Source organism: Fusarium poae, chromosome 2 (genome assembly GCF_019609905.1).
Source record: "Fusarium poae strain DAOMC 252244 chromosome 2, whole genome shotgun sequence".
NCBI classification, from domain to species: Eukaryota; Fungi; Ascomycota; class Sordariomycetes; order Hypocreales; family Nectriaceae; genus Fusarium; species Fusarium poae.
Genome location: NC_058400.1, coordinates 388,809 through 406,423, shown reverse-complemented (window position 1 = coordinate 406,423; position 17,615 = coordinate 388,809). Strand labels below are relative to the sequence as shown.

At 47.1% G+C, this 17,615-nt stretch overlaps 9 protein-coding genes across 9 annotated transcripts; 5 read left to right on the top strand and 4 right to left on the bottom strand.

The window, feature by feature from the left end:
• Nucleotides 1–1,142: 1,142 nt before the first annotated feature.
• On the top strand, nt 1,143–2,357 carry FPOAC1_004053 (uncharacterized protein; the record flags this gene model as incomplete). The annotated part of the gene is made up of 3 exons (XM_044848608.1): nt 1,143–1,359; nt 1,412–1,561; nt 1,609–2,357. The coding sequence occupies 3 exons, from the start codon at nt 1,143–1,145 to the stop codon at nt 2,355–2,357; spliced, it is 1,116 nt and encodes a 371-aa protein (XP_044707318.1).
• A 731-nt stretch (nt 2,358–3,088) lies between these two features.
• On the top strand, nt 3,089–4,073 carry FPOAC1_004052 (uncharacterized protein; the record flags this gene model as incomplete). The annotated part of the gene is made up of 2 exons (XM_044848607.1): nt 3,089–3,549; nt 3,608–4,073. 2 exons carry the CDS (start codon nt 3,089–3,091, stop codon nt 4,071–4,073), a joined length of 927 nt encoding a protein of 308 aa, XP_044707317.1.
• A 225-nt stretch (nt 4,074–4,298) lies between these two features.
• On the bottom strand, nt 4,299–5,306 carry FPOAC1_004051 (uncharacterized protein; the record flags this gene model as incomplete). The annotated part of the gene is made up of 1 exon (XM_044848606.1): nt 4,299–5,306. The coding sequence occupies one exon, from the start codon at nt 5,304–5,306 to the stop codon at nt 4,299–4,301; it is 1,008 nt and encodes a 335-aa protein (XP_044707316.1).
• Nucleotides 5,307–6,244: 938 nt separating this feature from the next.
• On the bottom strand, nt 6,245–7,774 carry FPOAC1_004050 (uncharacterized protein; the record flags this gene model as incomplete). Its single annotated transcript, XM_044848605.1, has 3 exons — nt 6,245–6,959; nt 7,010–7,488; nt 7,541–7,774. 3 exons carry the CDS (start codon nt 7,772–7,774, stop codon nt 6,245–6,247), a joined length of 1,428 nt encoding a protein of 475 aa, XP_044707315.1.
• Nucleotides 7,775–8,257: 483 nt separating this feature from the next.
• On the top strand, nt 8,258–9,679 carry FPOAC1_004049 (uncharacterized protein; the record flags this gene model as incomplete). The annotated part of the gene is made up of 3 exons (XM_044848604.1): nt 8,258–8,484; nt 8,537–8,653; nt 8,701–9,679. The coding sequence occupies 3 exons, from the start codon at nt 8,258–8,260 to the stop codon at nt 9,677–9,679; spliced, it is 1,323 nt and encodes a 440-aa protein (XP_044707314.1).
• A 16-nt stretch (nt 9,680–9,695) lies between these two features.
• On the bottom strand, nt 9,696–11,578 carry FPOAC1_004048 (uncharacterized protein; the record flags this gene model as incomplete). Its single annotated transcript, XM_044848603.1, has 8 exons — nt 9,696–9,826; nt 9,936–9,975; nt 10,025–10,131; nt 10,187–10,666; nt 10,713–11,337; nt 11,398–11,426; nt 11,473–11,501; nt 11,550–11,578. The coding sequence occupies 8 exons, from the start codon at nt 11,576–11,578 to the stop codon at nt 9,696–9,698; spliced, it is 1,470 nt and encodes a 489-aa protein (XP_044707313.1).
• A 466-nt stretch (nt 11,579–12,044) lies between these two features.
• On the top strand, nt 12,045–13,833 carry FPOAC1_004047 (uncharacterized protein; the record flags this gene model as incomplete). The annotated part of the gene is made up of 5 exons (XM_044848602.1): nt 12,045–12,265; nt 12,314–13,003; nt 13,051–13,486; nt 13,542–13,561; nt 13,611–13,833. The coding sequence occupies 5 exons, from the start codon at nt 12,045–12,047 to the stop codon at nt 13,831–13,833; spliced, it is 1,590 nt and encodes a 529-aa protein (XP_044707312.1).
• Nucleotides 13,834–14,234: 401 nt separating this feature from the next.
• Nucleotides 14,235–14,946, bottom strand: FPOAC1_004046 (uncharacterized protein; the record flags this gene model as incomplete). Its single annotated transcript, XM_044848601.1, has 2 exons — nt 14,235–14,720; nt 14,776–14,946. 2 exons carry the CDS (start codon nt 14,944–14,946, stop codon nt 14,235–14,237), a joined length of 657 nt encoding a protein of 218 aa, XP_044707311.1.
• Nucleotides 14,947–15,662: 716 nt separating this feature from the next.
• FPOAC1_004045 (uncharacterized protein) lies at nt 15,663–17,528 on the top strand (the record flags this gene model as incomplete). Its single annotated transcript, XM_044848600.1, has 2 exons — nt 15,663–16,502; nt 16,551–17,528. The coding sequence occupies 2 exons, from the start codon at nt 15,663–15,665 to the stop codon at nt 17,526–17,528; spliced, it is 1,818 nt and encodes a 605-aa protein (XP_044707310.1).
• Nucleotides 17,529–17,615: the final 87 nt, after the last annotated feature.

Genomic DNA, 17,615 nt, shown 5'->3' with positions numbered 1-17,615 from the left:
CTGCGCAGGAAATTATCGATACAGCCATCTCCAGATCCCAGGTGAACTATACAGAGAGAGTCAGCAAGAGAGGATGGCTGTCATACAGTATTGTATGTCATGCGAAATATACACTGAGCTGAGGTAGAAAGGGACACGACATGGCTGTAACCTGCTCTGGAGATAGGGTAATCTGAAAGGAATACAACTGGCGGTGTCTCTAGTTACTGTCATATGAAAGGGGATGAGTATTGATGCTTGCTACTTGAGTTCCATTGATGGATAAATTGTGTTACAGGGAGGGACCAAGATAAGAGGAGGGGGCTATCCTGAAATCTATTAGTTTCGATACGCACGTAAGGCGTGAGGAGGAAGACGATGGTGGTATTACAATCCGTTCATATTGATGTAACTGGTCACTTTCTTGAAAACCGCATTGCCATGGTTTTGGGCCCCCGGCTTTTATTTATTTCTAGAGGGAGCGCTCTAGAGTAAAAGACGGACAGATCCCCCCACAATGTACGTGATAGCCACAGGAAGCAAATTGATTCAACTTTAAGTATAAAGTTGCGCTATGGGCACCGCTTATCGGTTGCTCAGCTTTTTTATGTTAGCCTGGCCAGGTCTTCTTCTCGATGATTCCTAGATACCAGTGGCCAATCCATCTAACTACCTAAATTGGTGTTTCACATGAGTGATCGAACTGACAAGTAACAATTCAAGGTAGCAATAAGTGAAAAAGAATGGATCTACCAACTGCAAGTCCGCCCCGACCTTCTTTCTCCGGATGTATTCCGCGTCGTCTGTGGACCTTGTTCAGGAACGTCTGCCCACATCCCGAAGTTTGAGCAAGGGCCTACGTATACCACAGCGAATTAGAAAGAGCGCTTTACTCAGATCATGATGATACAATCGTAGATTGAGAAGATCAGCGTGTAGCATAATTTTTCTTCCCTATTCAGGTAGTTGATAAACACCGGAACATTATCGACGTAACATTGCCAAGACGGCAGAAAAGATACATGCAACTGTATCAATCACGAAATCAATAGCAATAGTCGGTCCGAAAATACATAAAAGAAACGAAATCTCTTCCTTCTACGCTATGTTTTATCAACCTCTCAACTTCATTCACACTTCTCATCCTGTTCAGTCCAGCTATCATGCGTCTTCACAGCTCCGTCCTCTTAGCATTGGCCACCTTGGCCGTAGCTCACCCTGGTGAAGACCATCACGATGAGCTTCACCAGCGTCGTGCATTTGAAGCCAGTGCTGAGCGACTGTCTCTGCGTCACTGTGCTGAGAAGCTAAAGGCTCGAGGTGTGACTGACCGTAACATCAAGCGTCGGTCCACCTTGATCCAGGAGCATCGCCAGAAGCGTGAGCAATGACCACCTTTTACTTGACTCGTATCTTTCTAATGTGACTCCAGGTGGTATCAAGAAGCGGGATCTTGAGGACGTGCTCAACACGGACCACAACAAGACCGACCTCGGTTACACGCCCAACACTCCGCCCGAAACTCTCTTTGCCGGGCAGAACTCGTGCGTTCTGACCCCCGAGGTTACTATTGGTCCTTACTGTCAGTCTTTATCACGTAGCAAGGAAATATGTACTAACAGTTCCAAGACGTCAGTGGTGAGACTATTCGTCGCAACCTCAAGGAGGACCAGGAGGGTGTTGACCTCATCCTTGACTACCAAATTATCAACGTGGAAACCTGTGAACCTGTGCCAGAACTCTATCTTGATATTTGGCATTGTAACGCAACCGGTGTTTATGCTGGTGTGAATAACGCGGGCAACGGCAACACCGACGACAAGACCAACATCAACAGCACCTTTGGCCGTGGTATCCAGCAAACCGATGAAGATGGTGTTGCCCAGTTTGAGACACTCTTCCCAGGCCACTACACTGGTCGCACTATCCACATCCACCTCTTGGCTCACGCAAACGCTACTTTGTTCGAGAATAAGACCCTCGGAAACGACATCTACAGCAGCCATATCGGCCAGACCTATTTTGACCAAGACTTGATCCACGAGGTTGAGAGGCTTGCCCCATACAACACCAACACACAGGAGCTGATGACCAACGCTAACGACGGAATTCTTGCTGATGCTGCCAACCAGGACTATGATCCGGTTGTCGAGTGGACTCTCCTTGGTGACACCGTTGCTGAGGGCGTCTTCGGCTGGCTAGCTTATGGCGTCAATATCACTGTTACTAACAAGGTTACACCTGCTGTGTTCAGATATGAGGATGGTGGACATACCAACCCAGATTTTAGTATGGGAGGTCCTGGTGGTCCTGGTGGTCCTGGTGGTCCTGGCGGTCCCCCACGTGATGCAGACGACGCTGCAGATAACGACGCTTAAGCTTCAGTAGCCACACGCTGTTGTGACATTGGTTAGTCGCGATATATTGGTAACATTATCATATGGAGAGTTTTATCCTGTATAGTTCTGTGCAATGCAGTTGGTTACTATATAGATAATTGATCTGAGTTATTTTTCAACAGTGTAGCCACTTTATATTCAATGTTGAATGGTAGTATCTATAGGTTAATCGTTGAACTTCATTTCAGTCTAATAATATTAATTAAAATTCACTTAGATTGAAATTAATCATCTGTACCCCGTCTTGTCATTATTTTCTGCCTCTTTGCCAATAATACATCCACACTTACTTCCCTTCGAGTTTGTAATTCACAATACCCTGGACAAATAGACCTGGCCTCCAGGCAGGTCAGTTCGAGACCCTTTGGCGAAAAATAAGCTTATCCGCTTTCAGATATCGCCGAATGTTGTTGGTGAATAAAGGGTCCCTCTCAAGTCATAAGAAGCCTCCCGACGAATCATGTAACAATGCCCAGGCGACAATAGGTAATGCCAAGTCTACTAAGCCCACTGTTTACGAAGCGAAATGAGCTGTGCCGCTCCTCGATTACCTATAGCGGCTGCCCAGGGCTGAGATGTTCACATGAGTAGGCAGATAATAGTAGCCGCCGTACAAAATAAAAAGTTTGCGTTGGTACCTTGTATCCTTCTTCATTATACTCTCATCAACTGATCAACGCATACTATCATTGATAAGTCTGCAGCACAGGATGCCTACTGCCACAGAATTCTTTGGCATTACAGCCCATAACCTCGGTCCACTCACGACTACGTATACCGCTCCATCATCATGCGCGACCAATTTGAACTATCATGTCTTCGTCAACGCGACTTCACCCCACGATCTCCTGGCTGTGCCCAGTTGTAGTTGGCCGAAGTACGGTGATTGTGTTCCCAGTGCCAAAGAATGGGAATTAACAGATCAACAAACCACTACCTTTTATCAGGGCACATCAGTTTTTTTTTCGCCAGGCATTGCTTGTCCCGCCGGTTGGAATACCGTCGGGTTATTAGCCCATACCGAGAGTGGGAAGTTCAGCGCCTCTGGTGTTTTGGCGACACCAGCACCAAAGCTGGAGTATGAGGAGGGACTTCCGGAACTTGTTTACCCTACCGACTACTGGAAAAATATGCTGGATGAATCGGAGACCTTTGCATACTGCTGTCCAAGGTATGATAAATCTAAACAGTCTTCAAGCCTTTGAAAGTTATATAGCTAACATATTTAGCGGTTATGGAGGTAACGTGTATGGAGAATGCTCATCTTTGCTTGGACCGGTCAGCTCTTATACGTACTCAGAGATTTGTCAACGATATGGTCGTGGTGGCCAGTTGACAATCATCTCATCCGTGGACGGCTTGACATATACGGATGGTGTACTTTCGCTCATTGAGCCAACTAGAGCTTATGAAGTCACTTCCACCGCCATGCTTGACTTGGGAGAGCTCCAGCAAGAGACCGGGAATGGCTTCAGCGATATCGCGATCGCATCTTGGACACCTGCAATACCTTTAGTCTACAAGAAGTCGGATATGGACAAGGGAGACAGCGATGATAGCGAGACTGGAAGTACGGCTGTTACTGGTGAAGGCAGTGGTGAGAGCGCTGCTTCTACTGTTCAGAGGCAAAGTTTCATTAGTGTACTTGGGTTGGCATTGGGAATTCTGGCCGGTGGTGGAATGCTCTTTTTTTGATAATAGTAGTTTCTTGGCGACACCCAATGATAGACCCGGAAAATATACGATATATGTCCATCCAAGAACTGGGGTTTCATATACGATCCGACCAAGTAATCTAATGGTGATACAAACCCTGGTGGTACACACCAACGAGGGGATCTTCCCGAATTCGTGGAAGTTCAAACCAGAAAAATGACTGGGTACTGGCACATGCAGGCCTGATAAATATTAAACTATCTACTAAGCTGAGTGCGACCGCTCCCTCTCCCAATATTTAGCAACCCGCTTTCGTGTTGCAATAGAGCTATAGATTGTCGCTAGTGACGAGAAAACCGGCAGCACAAGAAACAAGGTAATGAGTGCGGCGCATAGAGCCATGGCGAATATCGCAAATCCCCATGCTGCTTGCTGAAGACTGGCATCAGGGTTCTTCGAATGTGCAGACAATGATAGATTAAAAGCCGACAGAACGATAACCACAACACCAAAGGCTGACACTGCATTATTGTACTGATCCATATAAGGCGTATAGCTTTCGGACATTGCATGTGGGAACCCTTGTAGGATACTGGATAGAGAGAACTTATAAGGTGAATACCTGTAAAGGGTATCCAGACGATTCAACCGCAATTCACCATATTGGAATCGCGTGTCCATGATATTGGGGTCCTTGGGGTGAAGATTGGGTAGTATTGTGCGAACAAACTCCGTCCAAGCTTTGTAGTCCAAATTTTCGTTAATCAACTTGCAATCTTTGGCAACCTGCAGATCGTATTTAAAGCGAATAAGGCCGCAGTATGAGTAGAGAAGCCCACAAGCGGCTCGATACAATTGAGGTTCGGAGCATATGTTGGCCTCCCAGAACTCGTAGTTGAGAAGAAAGTCAGGAAGTGGCTTGATGAAAATTCTTGACTTTGCCCAAATGAGATGAAGGTCAAGTTCTTCGACAATTACAATGTCGCGGCGAAGGAATTTCTGGTAGTATAAAGAGCGCGGGGCTCCATGGACACCGATGAGCCATAGCAGCTTGTGTAAGCCATGGAATCGAGAAAGATCAAGAAAGGCAGAAAGGAATCTATGCAATCCCTCGCGCTCGCCATGTCCCAGTATTTGTAGCTCCCTGGAAATCGGAGAAAGGTCGTTAAAGGCAGCAGGGAGGATTAGATCATCCAGACTGATCAAGGAAGATGGTGGAGGGAACGGCGGCTTGTGTGCTAGCGACGCTGTGATCTTTGCGGGTTTGCTCATAATTGACAGTGTATAATAGTGTCGAGAGGAATGGCTATCTTGAAATTGAAGTAGTCTGTTTGAACTTAGAAATGTTTTTCTGGGGGTTGTGCAGCATATTAAATAGCACTACCTTGTGAACAATGGTTCATTGACTCTCAGAGGCTAATATAGCCAGCGCCATTGTGATCAGTAAATGACTGTACAGTGATTACTTGTATACGTGCATTACAGGCTACGAATTATGTTTGTTTTTATGCATATAATTATGCATCATCCTCTTTCCAACTAAGTGACTACGTTATGCTGTAATCGTGACACCTTGCGCGGCGTTGAAATTTTCTTATTTATTTGGTAACATTCACCTACCCCAGTGATTATGGCAATTGAAGCATTCAGAGCTATTTAACGTTATATGGCTGCTCACATAAAGATCAACACAAGGAATACTGTAATAGTCCAGTTTCCGTAAACCTTAATGCATCATAATGAACATGATGCTGTAATGATATAGCACGCCATCAATAGGTCTTAACCAAACTACCCTTATTGTAGTAAGACTTATTATGTGAACGGCTTTTGGCTGTTATAGGTGAGAGTCATTGGCTGGCCTTTTCAACGTCATTGAGGCGTCATTGGATCTAGAGAAAAATTAAATGGCTCCACGGTTAATGGGAGCATACTGAAAATACGGTTGCTGGTGATCTGAAGAGCTAAGAAACGTGACCAGGATAGGGCTGCTTATACTCAACCTCGTGCCACACCAAAACCTCGAGGCAAAAACGACAGGCAAGAAGAAATATACTGGATTGTTTCATCATACCAGGCGCAAGTGTAGCTCCAAAGTTGGATTTCTCTCTACACTTAGTATTCACGGAAGACATGAAACATAATTAAATTTGCGAAATTTAGTACAATTTAATTATCTTGGTCCTGTACTCTGAAGGCACCATGACTAGTTATTCGAAAGCTTGCATAGACTTCCAAGCAGTATAGGGCTTTTCCACAATCATCTCTTTAACTGTGGGCAAGATTGAACGACCCTCGCCAAATGCGATCCCCAACTTCATGATATCGCGCCATTTCTTGCCTGGAGCGATCTTGCCTGAAATCGTGTTGGGCACCAAGCTGTCACTGTTGATGGGGACCAACGCCGCGCGACCTAAGATGGCCTCCATAGCTTGTTGGGCAAAGGATACAGCCTCCTTGGCGTCGGATGGAACTCCTGTCTCATCAAGTGCGCGAATTTCTGCACCCGGAAGCTGCTCCTTGAGATATTTGATAATAGTCGGGTTTCGGGCTCCACCACCACACATGTAGATCTCGGAAATTCTATCCAGGCTGATGCCAAATTGAGGGAAGAATGTGCGGTATTGTTTGACGATATTCTGGGCTGTGATCCGGGTGATTGTTGCCAGTGTATCGTATTTGTCGCAGCCTGCAGCCAGACATTCGTCGATAAGCTCTTGACCTTCGTTATCGCCAAACGTTTCTCGTCCTGTGGTTTTGGGAGGAGTGTGGTTGCAGTACTTGTTTGTGTTAAGAAATTTGTCGACAATTCCTTGGCACACAGTACCTCTAGCGCTCCATTCGCCGTCTCTGTCGTATTCCATTTCGCCGTTGGTGAAATAACGCATAGCGTTGTCAATGAACATATTGCCTGGTCCGCAATCCCTGGGAAATATTAGTTACTTCATGACGACGCCGGGTAGGAAGTGACTCACCAATCAACCATAGAGTCAACTCCGCCCTCAGAATCAGGGGGGATAACACAAAGGTTGGCGATTCCACCGATATTCTGACAGACACGCCACTTAGTAGGGTGACGCAGCAGAAGGCCATCAATTAGGGCGACCAACGGTGCTCCTTGTCTCCCTACTGCTTGCTCTGCCATTCTGAAGTCCGTCACAGTCGTGATACCAGTCATGGCACTAATAACTGTGCCCTCACCAAGACAAAATGCCGAGCGTGTCTCTCCTTCTTCTGGCATAGATAGAAGCCAAATGGTCTGGCCATGTGATCCAATGAGATCAATGCTATCTATCGATATTTCGTGCTTGCCACAAAAGTCTTTGACGGCATGACCAAACATCTCTCCAAGTTGTACATTGAGTTGTGACATCTTGGAAGGAGTTGTCTTGGTCTCGCGAAGCATCGTGAGGACGGGCTTCTTAATCCATTGAGGTACAGGCATCTCATCGTACTGCGTCTTTGGTCAGCTACGGGCATGAATATACGTGTAAGATATAATATACCTTGAGTAGCTCCATGTGTAAAGCATCTTCTGGGGTTCTCTGGTAGTATCGAACAAGGGCACAGTCAATACCATCCATAGCAGTGCCACTATTCATTCCCAGCACAGTCAGTTCAAGTGCAGCGGAAGAGGACGAGTGATGATGGCTATTCCCATTCGAAGATTGGCCTTGAGGATCATTTGGCTGACCACTCGTGTTGGAGTTTCCATTCTGCTCGACTGATGATCGTGCCATGATAGAATATAGTTGCGATGCTGATGTGTAAAATATGATTTTGGAATGATTTGGTGATGCAAGCAGCTCCAGAAGTGAGGAGTCACGTCAAATATAACTTGTTGTTGGCCATGAAAAACTTGGATTCCATGTTTGGGTCTTCGTGACGATAGGGTAACTCGAGTCCCAGCACAGTAGGTAGTGCTCCACCTTCCGGACATAATCATATCTCAATTATTGCCGCTCAGCTAGTCTCTGTCGCGTCGAAGTCCTCTTTTCGGCAATTCGTCTCGAGGCTCAATTCGCGACTGCTCCACATTCTCATTATCCCCGAGTTGTCTCCACCGATTGACCCCGGCTCAGTCGTAAATTGACGCAAAGCGATTCAGAAATGCGTAAAAGACACTACGATTTCTGACATGGGCTATAATTGTATATTTCTCAGTTAAAAGACCTCATCTCTGACCCCAATATCTTACAGAAACGGACATTCATCTGACAACCATGCATAAGAAAACAACAACACCGCCGTCTGTTTGGACGTCTCACCGGGGTACGATGGCCCAGGAGACTGCCAAGTCTCGATGGCCCAAGCTTGTGCAGGGTATGGTTGATGATGTCTGTGAGACCAGCGCTGAGCTTCCTCCCTCCCCCGCACTTGATGAAATCAAGTCGATCCAGACAAAGCTCCACAAACTTAAAGATGAGATTATTAGCGATGACGAGCTAAGGTAAGTGCTACACAGATTTGGTCTTTCTGGTCGGTAACTAAGACTGGCCCAGCACGTTGGAAGAAGACGGTTCAGCGGATATCGCCACCTATAATCGGCTTCTTGTTGACTTGGGCACCTTAACATGGTTAAATTGTCCATGGCTCTACGGTGAATGTTTCCTCTACAGGTGAGTCTTGCTAATTTCCAATGGTGGAATGGCACTGACTTGTGCAGGCGGGTGCAGCTGTTATTTTCTAAATCATGTTTTTGGAAAAAGTATGATATCTTCAAGCGCCAAAAGGATTCTACGCTGGTGAAATCGCAGAAGGCTGTTGAGGAGCTTGCTACCCGTTTCAACCAAATCATTGGAACTACGGCAAAATCACTTGAAAATCTCGATGATGACGCAGCGAGACTTATTTTCATCGAAATGACTGAGCTGGCGTTATGGGGCAACGCAACAGACTTGTCCCTTCTGACAAACCTCACCCTCGAAGAAATTCAGACATTGCAAGGAAGGGCAGCGATTGAGGAGAGTCAGAAGAACATCGTCGACAATGACATACAGCATGTTTGGAGTTATCTGCGCAAGGGACAGTTGATTCGGGCAGATCGACATGTCGATATTGTCCTCGACAATGCTGGATTTGAGCTATTTGCAGACGTCCTTTACACGGCATACCTCATCGAATTAGGACTGGCAACAAGTGTCACTCTCCATGCAAAGTGCTTTCCATGGTTTGTCAGTGATGTGATACCCAGCGACATGGACTTCCTTCTCGAGCACCTTCAGTCCATCGGCCTGGAATCCATCACTAATCTGATCAAGAGGCACCTCAAGTTGGGCTTGATTCGTATCGAGGTTCATCCTTTTTGGACAACGGGATTCTCATTCCATGAGATGCCGGTTGAAGCATCTGAACTGTTCAAGCGCTTCCAAGACAGCTATCTGACTATATGGAAAGGGGATCTGAACTATCGAAAGTTGACCAGGGATGGTCTCTGGCCGCATACAACAACATTCAAGTCTGCAATCGGACCTCTTGGTCACGGAAGTGGGATTAAAATCCTCGCCTTGAGAACAAACAAGTCCGATACGTGCGTTGGGATAGACAGCGAGGAACAGGTTGAGAGACTTGATAGAGAGACACCGGGAAAGGGATGGGTCAGGAATGGGAAACACGCCGTGATCTCATTCAGCGATGGTATTTGAGTTTGACGATGTAGTACTAGTATCTCGACCACTCCTCTTCTAATGCTTCAATTATCCAAGCCGTCGGCCATGCATGTGATGCTTCGAGATTCTTAAGCATATCCACCATACCTGCTTGCTCATCTTTGTCCACCATCAATGAGCCCCCTGATTAAGGTTAGAGGTTGACGTATTCCGAAAAGACAATACAACATACAAATAAATGTAGAGTGACACAATGTGATGAGTGAGGGCACGGTGCCTGGCGAGCACTTACACACTCCACACAGAGCTCGAGCGTGCTCCATGACAGTCTCCTGGATAGTGTCAATTGAAGTAAGTTACTGGGTGTGTTATAAAACCCACCTCAGATGCGGGTATGGTCCGTTGAGTATTCCGAATCGCAAATCGTGGTGATGGACGGTAGACCATTAAGAGCATCTTAGCTAGATGATAGAAGCCAAACGCCATTACTGATAGTTATCAGGTCTCCAGATCATCGCATTTGTTGAGAGTGTCTCTACTAACCATGCCAATCTGCTGTGAACCAGATCTCCGGAAAAGGGCCTGCTTCCCTGTTTTGTTCCCCATACCATATTGGATCGAAAGTACTTGGCTTTGTTTTGTTCCAGTTCTCGACTGCTTCCGACAACTCGGACCACCTTTGGAGCCTAGTTAATGGCTCCGAGTACAAAGCACTTCCGCGGAAACAAAAGTCAACTACTGTGGCGCAAATCCAGGTCATGGTGTTTGCCCAGGCAGTTTCTGACTTGATATCCACAGCTTGACCACTGACAACGTGTGGAGGTGGTATCAATACGAGCTCGAAATCTAAGTTTGGTGGTTGTTGATGGATGCAGGCGTTGTAAAGGCATTGTCGCACGTAGACCCAGAAGGAAGCTTGGGAAAGTGTAGGTATCGACGGGTCTACTTGTCGTCCTTGAGACGTCTTGAGCAAAGCACTCAATCCAGCCAAATGCCTTTCCTGATCGCTACCAATCACGGTGACTAAGCTCAAGTTAGATAAGAGAGACTGCCTTCCTGTGAAGCTTACCACTTAGTTGTTCGCAGACGCGCAGTATCACCATGGCGCAGAGTATAGCCTCGTCATTGGCAATATTTTCGGTACTCAACAAAGGAATTAGAAGCTCTATACACTTCTCATGGAATATCTCAGCTGTGTTGTCTTCACCTAGATGGCGAGCAGCATAAGAAATGACCGCGTATCGAAGAATTAGGGAGCTATTGACAAGCACAGGTATATTGAGTGTGAACTGTCGCGAGGCATCGGTACAGTCGAGCCACCGCGCTAGATGCGTGGAGAAATGATGTATGTAGAAAGCTTCCTGGCGCGAAACTATAGGAAGTGTGGGGATGGTCCAAGGTACGCTCATGAGAGATGCATCGCTATACTGGTTCGGCGACTCGTGCTGACTAACTTCGGAGACGGACGGAGCTGTTGGTGGTGAGATCAGGTCCTGCGGGCACCAAATAGGATCTGGTGGTGATGTCGAGCCTCCTGGGGATGGGAACCCATCCGCCGATGAACTGTCCCTTCCCGAGGCTGGCAGAGACTGTTTCACGGACGTGGAATGTTCCATATGCTTCGGTTGGTATTGATTAAACGTAAGCTGGGATGATGGCTCTTCCCAGTGACAGAGCCGATGTCGCTTGAGGCACTGCGTTCGGTAACTTCCGTTAGTATTTTGATCCTCGGCAACGGAATATGCTTAACATACCTGCCCGCACTTTGGTCTCGTCTCGTCACCTGTCAAGTCAGCGTGGAGAACCCTGTACTCTTGCAGTGGGCATACATTTGACATGTCGTTCTCGGCAGGTCAGGCTGATACAAGTCAACTACAGATCTAGACCACCGGCTAAATGGACTTACCAGCCGTTACGAGATCTCATCCGACCCATGTTTCTTGATGGTACGATCGACAGTGAGAGCGAAGAAGGAATTCGAGACGAAGTGAAAGAAAGGGAATTGACAAGGGATGAGAGAATGTTTGATCATCTGTCAATCCCGAACTTACCAGCGCTGCGGACCCGGATATGCGCTAAGTCGAGGGGGTTTTATCCTAATATAGCTAATGCATAACCAGATGACATGCTGCAGCCCCCCTTGACACTAACTCTTGTTGGCAATTCGAGACGATACCAACATCCACGCCATTTCCTAATAACACCATTCCGCAATAACGGCGCGGGGCTGCGACGAGACCAGGCAGTTCCCCATGGGGTTGAAGCAAGGTTGTTTGCGAGTGTCGTGGAGAAGAGACATTGTAATAAGAGGGTCTTGAGCACCGACGAAATTTTTATCATCATCCAAGCACATTCATTTCTATCTCAACACAATTATCATTCAACAGGCATCTTTCAAAACATGTGGAACCGAGAAAGCTGGAAGTCCATGTCCGGACAGCAGCTGCTTAGGCTTGTCACCATCACTTCCGCCGTCGCCATTTCCTACGAAGGCATCAGTCAGGGCGTCATGGGCGCTGTGACCGTTGCACCAGAGTTTGGGCGACGAATGGGCTATGTGAACGAGAACAACGAAGTCACCAAGCCCATGTTACAGGGTGGTATTGCCTCCATATACTACTGGTACGTACCCGTCTTGTCTTAGGGAGATACTTGCTAATTCTGTCTTAGTGGGTCTCTTTTCGCAGCCTTCTGGGCGGGAAGCTTCTCAGATAACTACGGTCGAATCAAGGGCATGTGGATGGCCTGCTTCTGGTGCATGGCTGGCGTCATCCTTCAGGCCTCTGCAGTCAACCTCGCACACATGCTTTGTGCGCGATTCGTAGCCGGTATGGGCGTGGCCTTCATTCTTGTTATCGCACCGATGTGGACGGCCGAACTCTCAGCTGCATCCCACAGAGGCAAGCAAATCGCACTCACATTCTTGGCCAATTTCTCCGGCATCGCTCTCGCTGCATGGATCGGCTTCGGTACCTCTTTCGATGAAGCGGCAGGTGGGCAGTTCCGTTGGCGATTCGAATTCTCGATTCAGGCTATTCCTGTCGTGGCTTTGGCTATGCTGAGTTTCTTGGTCCCGGAATCCCCACGATGGCTTGTCAAGGCTGGGAGACCTGATGAAGCATTGGAGATCATTGCGAAGTTGAGAGGAAACGGTGACGCCAACCACCCGGAGGCACAGAAGGAATATCGTGAGATTGTCACTGTGGTCGAAGAGGAGTCTCACTACGCCAAGACCAACTATGTCAAGATGTTCTTTGGCATTGGATCTGGAGATATTCATCTTGGTCGCCGCATCCAGCTTGCCTTTTGGCTCCAGGTGCTTATGCAGTATGGTACTGGAATTGCTGCTGTGGTGATATAGTAAGTTATGATCTGGAATTTGAGGTCGTGTACTAACTCCATTGCAGCTCCGGGACAATCTATCGGACGGCCGGCTTCGATAGTGTCAAGTCTGGCTGGCTATCTGGGTTATTAATGCTAGTCGGTATTATCGGTACTGCCATTGCAGCCTTCACCATCGACCGGGTAGGCCGACGACGAACTCTTTACTGGGGTGCCGTAGCACTTAGTATTGTCCTTTTTGCTATCGGTGGTCTGTTCCGCGGGGCCATTGATAACCCAGACAAGGCTACACAGTACGGCACGGCAGCTGCCGCCATGGTATTCGTTTATCTCTTGATTTTCAGTTCCTCCTGGTTGTTAATCCCTTTCATTTACCCGACTGAGATCTTCCCGACCTGGCTCCGAGCTAAGGGAAACGCGTTTGGCGTGGCTGGATGGGCTGTCGGCTACGGCGGAGGTTCTCTCCTGGTGCCCATCATGTTTTCTGGCATTAATGAAAAGGTAAGAACTCTTCCACACCACCAACAACACTCGCGGTTTCTAACAAAGCTTGCAGACTTTCTATGTTTTCGGAGCGTGAGTGGCCTCTTATCAGGTCAAGACCGACAGCTAACCATTCTACTAGTGCTATGCTCGCGTACATCCCTCTTGTTTACTGCTTCCTCCCCGAAACCGCCGGGCGTACCTTGGAAGAGGTTGACTATTTGTTTGCTAGTAAGAGTGCGTTTACGTGGGAGGAGGAGAAAGAATTTGCAAGACGCACCGCGTTGTTACAGGAGAGGTTGAATCAAGAGGGAGAGATGAACGCATTGAAGAAGTCGATCAACTCGCATGTGGAGGCAGTTTAAGCTTCATGTTAATGCGTTATGTTACTGGTAGACGTTTGTCTTGGGGTGGAGGAAGTTCAGTTTTATTTATTGTTCGGTAAGGAATGGGTCCTTAAGGATGTCCTTTGTACAGGAAGACTGTCAGGGTCTACACTCTAGAGTATGTAAATGTGTATAAGTAACTATTTTCATAAATAGTCAGTCTGCTCTGGAGTAACGTTCCACGGATCAAGGTGCACAGCTTGCATAAAACAGCCGCTATACCATACCTTGTTAGACTCGGGTGCAAATCTGAAATCGGCCTCCAATCTATGTATGTATTTCCAGACCCAAGCTGCCAATCCAGGCACGCTGATGACGCCCTTGTCAAAATCACCTTCTTTCCCAACCCATAGTAAAGTATCAACAGATCTATCAACGGCTCATTTGCATTTCATCTTGTTAACGGTAGACTTTCTTGCCACACCCATTATCCACGATGTCCGCAAAAGCATCCACGCCGTAGGGACCCAAACATTAACCATGGCGTATATGTGCATGTGAGACCCAGGAAGTGCTGCCTCTACCCCGGTCACGGCCAATGTTGCAACTGCGTGAAAGACATCAAAAGCAAAAAAAGCGATCAAAACCGCCCTTATGACTTGCTCCGCATCGAAGACGTCTCGCAGTCTGTACCGAGCCACATACAATAATATCGGCTCAATGACACCACTAAAGGCAAGAGCCCCCATGTATGTATACCATAGCCCGCGGAGCTGCGGGGTATTCCAGGCCGACTCCGCATCGCATGTCATTTGCGAAGGAGAGGGCGACCAGAAGGTTCCAGCGCTATCAGTGGGGGCAAGGGAATGAAAATGATTAGATGGTGACGCCGGTATGAGAGACAGAGATACAAAGATCACACTTGGCTATGGCAAAGTCAATCAGTTGCTCAAGAGCATGGAGATTTGTCTCGCTACGTACTTCAAAGATCATGAAGAGGAACTGATAGTGCCATGGAAAGATCTCAGAAACACTTCTTATCGTGGAATCCTTCCCCATCATGTTGCTAAATGATTGACAATAATTGAGAGGCGAGAGAAGCTCTATGGTAATAGACAGGAGGTCAAGATTCTCAGGGGTGAGTCTCTTCATTTTCTGCCAGGCGGTATGGCAATGTTGCATCACAATCATTATCATTGTTCTGTCTTATCACGTGATAGCAACCGAAAATGAGAGACCCAAATTTGATTAGTAATATATAGAAGAGGTTCCTACCCTAGAGCTTGACGGCGAGGCATTTCAGCAAAATTAAGTAGCTGCCAAGACTTGCCCTTCAGCGGTCTTCATTGGCTTTACTCTAAATCTCGATTGTTTCTCAACAAAATACATTGCTAGATGCCATGGATAAGTGATCTTATCTCGGCCGTCCTCTCGATACCCGTTGTGGCCTGTCCATCTTATTCAAGTGATGAATAATCTACCGTGAAGCATTGATACAAACCTACACGGGTGATCAACTCTTCGTGGCCATCGTCCCTTTATCGGCGCGTTTTCTACGACTGTTTAATTAGAAAAACTTCGATTAGAGGCAGCAAAATAGACTTGGATAAATCTTTTGAATAGACGCAAGATACATTGAAGTCGCCGCAAGCATGTTTGCTTAAATGACATCCCATCATTAGCTTTTATGCATGTCTCACACTTTTGTGACTAACTAAGCTTGCTTAAATGACCCCCCCCTGGCTAGCCAACGAGTATGCCTGGAATAAATTTAGTCCTTATTTCCGTCACCTGACCCTCTAATCCCAATCAATCCGGCTTTGTGAGCGAGTCGAAGCATACGAACCGACCTAGTTACACAGCACACTATGGCAAATAGTCGCCTGGGAGACAAATCATCGACAATCAAGCGCAGACGTATAACACAAGCGTGTGACTACTGCCATCAACGAAGCATCAGATGTCGCCCATCAAGTGATAACCAGGGATGTCAAAACTGCAAAGACTTTGCCCAAGAATGCACATATCACCGAAGGCCCCAACGACGCGGGACAAAGCCACGGGCTGAATCCACAGATCATAGCGACCAGCTGATAGAGGTTGAATCCCGATGTTCTGGTAGTAGCCCCGCCGGTATAGTACCAGAAAGTGGTAACGTATCGCAGGACAGAAGATGTATACCTGAACAGCAGGCGATTATCAACGAAGTCGACGAATGGAAGGCACCGTATATTGCCAGTCAAGCCAGCATCATGGACCTGGTTGAGATCTTTTTTGAAGTTGTATACCCAATATTTCCCTTCTTTCACCAGCCAACGTTCATTCGTCAGGTCTCTCGAGCTGAGTATACGAGCGAGAGATCTACATTCTCCGTCACAATGGCCCTTTGTGCTCTGGTCAGTGGTCGCATAAGAGATGGATCAGTAACAAATCCCAAATGGGACCTTGAGCCGTTACATAAGATACCGCCGGAAATATACTATGATGAGGCCAAGAAGCAGCTCTTGAATATCACAGCAGAGTCTGGCATTAACGTCCTGCGAGCGCATGCGATTCTTGCCGTAGCGGCCATCCAGAACGGGAAAATACGGGACATGCATCAGCATCTTGGTGCCTATCATACGTTGGTGGCAATGGACGGATTACATGACGAGGCAAATTGGCCAGCTGGTATTGGATTTGTGGAGCGGGAGGAGCGCAGAAGACTGGTGAGACAGGCATATTCATCATTTCAGAACAAGCTAATGAACTACCAGTTTTGGTCCATCTACACATTAGATATCTATTCGTCAGTTGTCTGGGGCGGCATCATTCGATGCAGCGAGCGACAATCCCATGTCTTATATCCATCAGAAGTCATCGACGACGAAATGATAAATGATGATGGAACGACGTCTGAATATCCAGTACCTATAGAGACCAGTGGCCGTCGTGGGGACTGCTGGCTATCGGGATGGAACTTTATCACTGATTTGTATCGCGTTCTTGAACACGTTTTGACGAGATTTCGGGGGTACCGCAGAAGTGTCACAACAAACTCTTTCTTGGTGGATATGTTTGAAGATGACTTCACTGTCACCAAATCGTCAGTGAGTGAAAAGTTGTCTCGCATGTACCTTGATCTGCCCTACTGTTTCAAAGAAACACCACCAATGACGTACAACGCCAAGAAAGATCGATTTGGATATCAAGCCGCCAACATAACCGCGACATTCCAACTGTTACGCATTGTGTTATTCGCTGCCAGCGGGAGCAGCATTGAGGATCGTTGTCAAATCGCCAATCAAGTTGTCGAGGCCTTCGCCTCGATCCCAATCGCGTATCTGCTTGCCATAAGCACTCCGCTTTTACATCACATTGGAGGCATCGGGACGATTCTGGGAAATGTTTTAGATGAGCCTCTTGGTGAAGCCGATTATACTCGTGTACGAAGGGTGATGCTTTCTATGGCTCAGCTTCTGGAAAATCTGGAGGTGATTCACCGTAGCACCAGCGCGAGTGCGAAGATCCGATCCCAAGTTTCTCGGATTGATGAGTATATGCACAGACAACAACAGATTATACCTCCGGCCGCCACTGTCGGAGCCCTTGAAGCGATGACAGGAGTGTCAATGCCGGAAGGACGAGAGACTCAAAACTTTCCTGACGTCATTCCAGATATTTCAATGGACTGGATACTGCCGGAGAACGGAGAGCTTCTTGGAGATTTGGCATGGAATTTTAATCTAGATTAAAAGCTCACTATTGCAGTTGCTCAACTTGAAAATAAACCTTGGGAGTAGTTATTGAATGAAAGCATTCAAGAGGTTCAAAAACTGTGT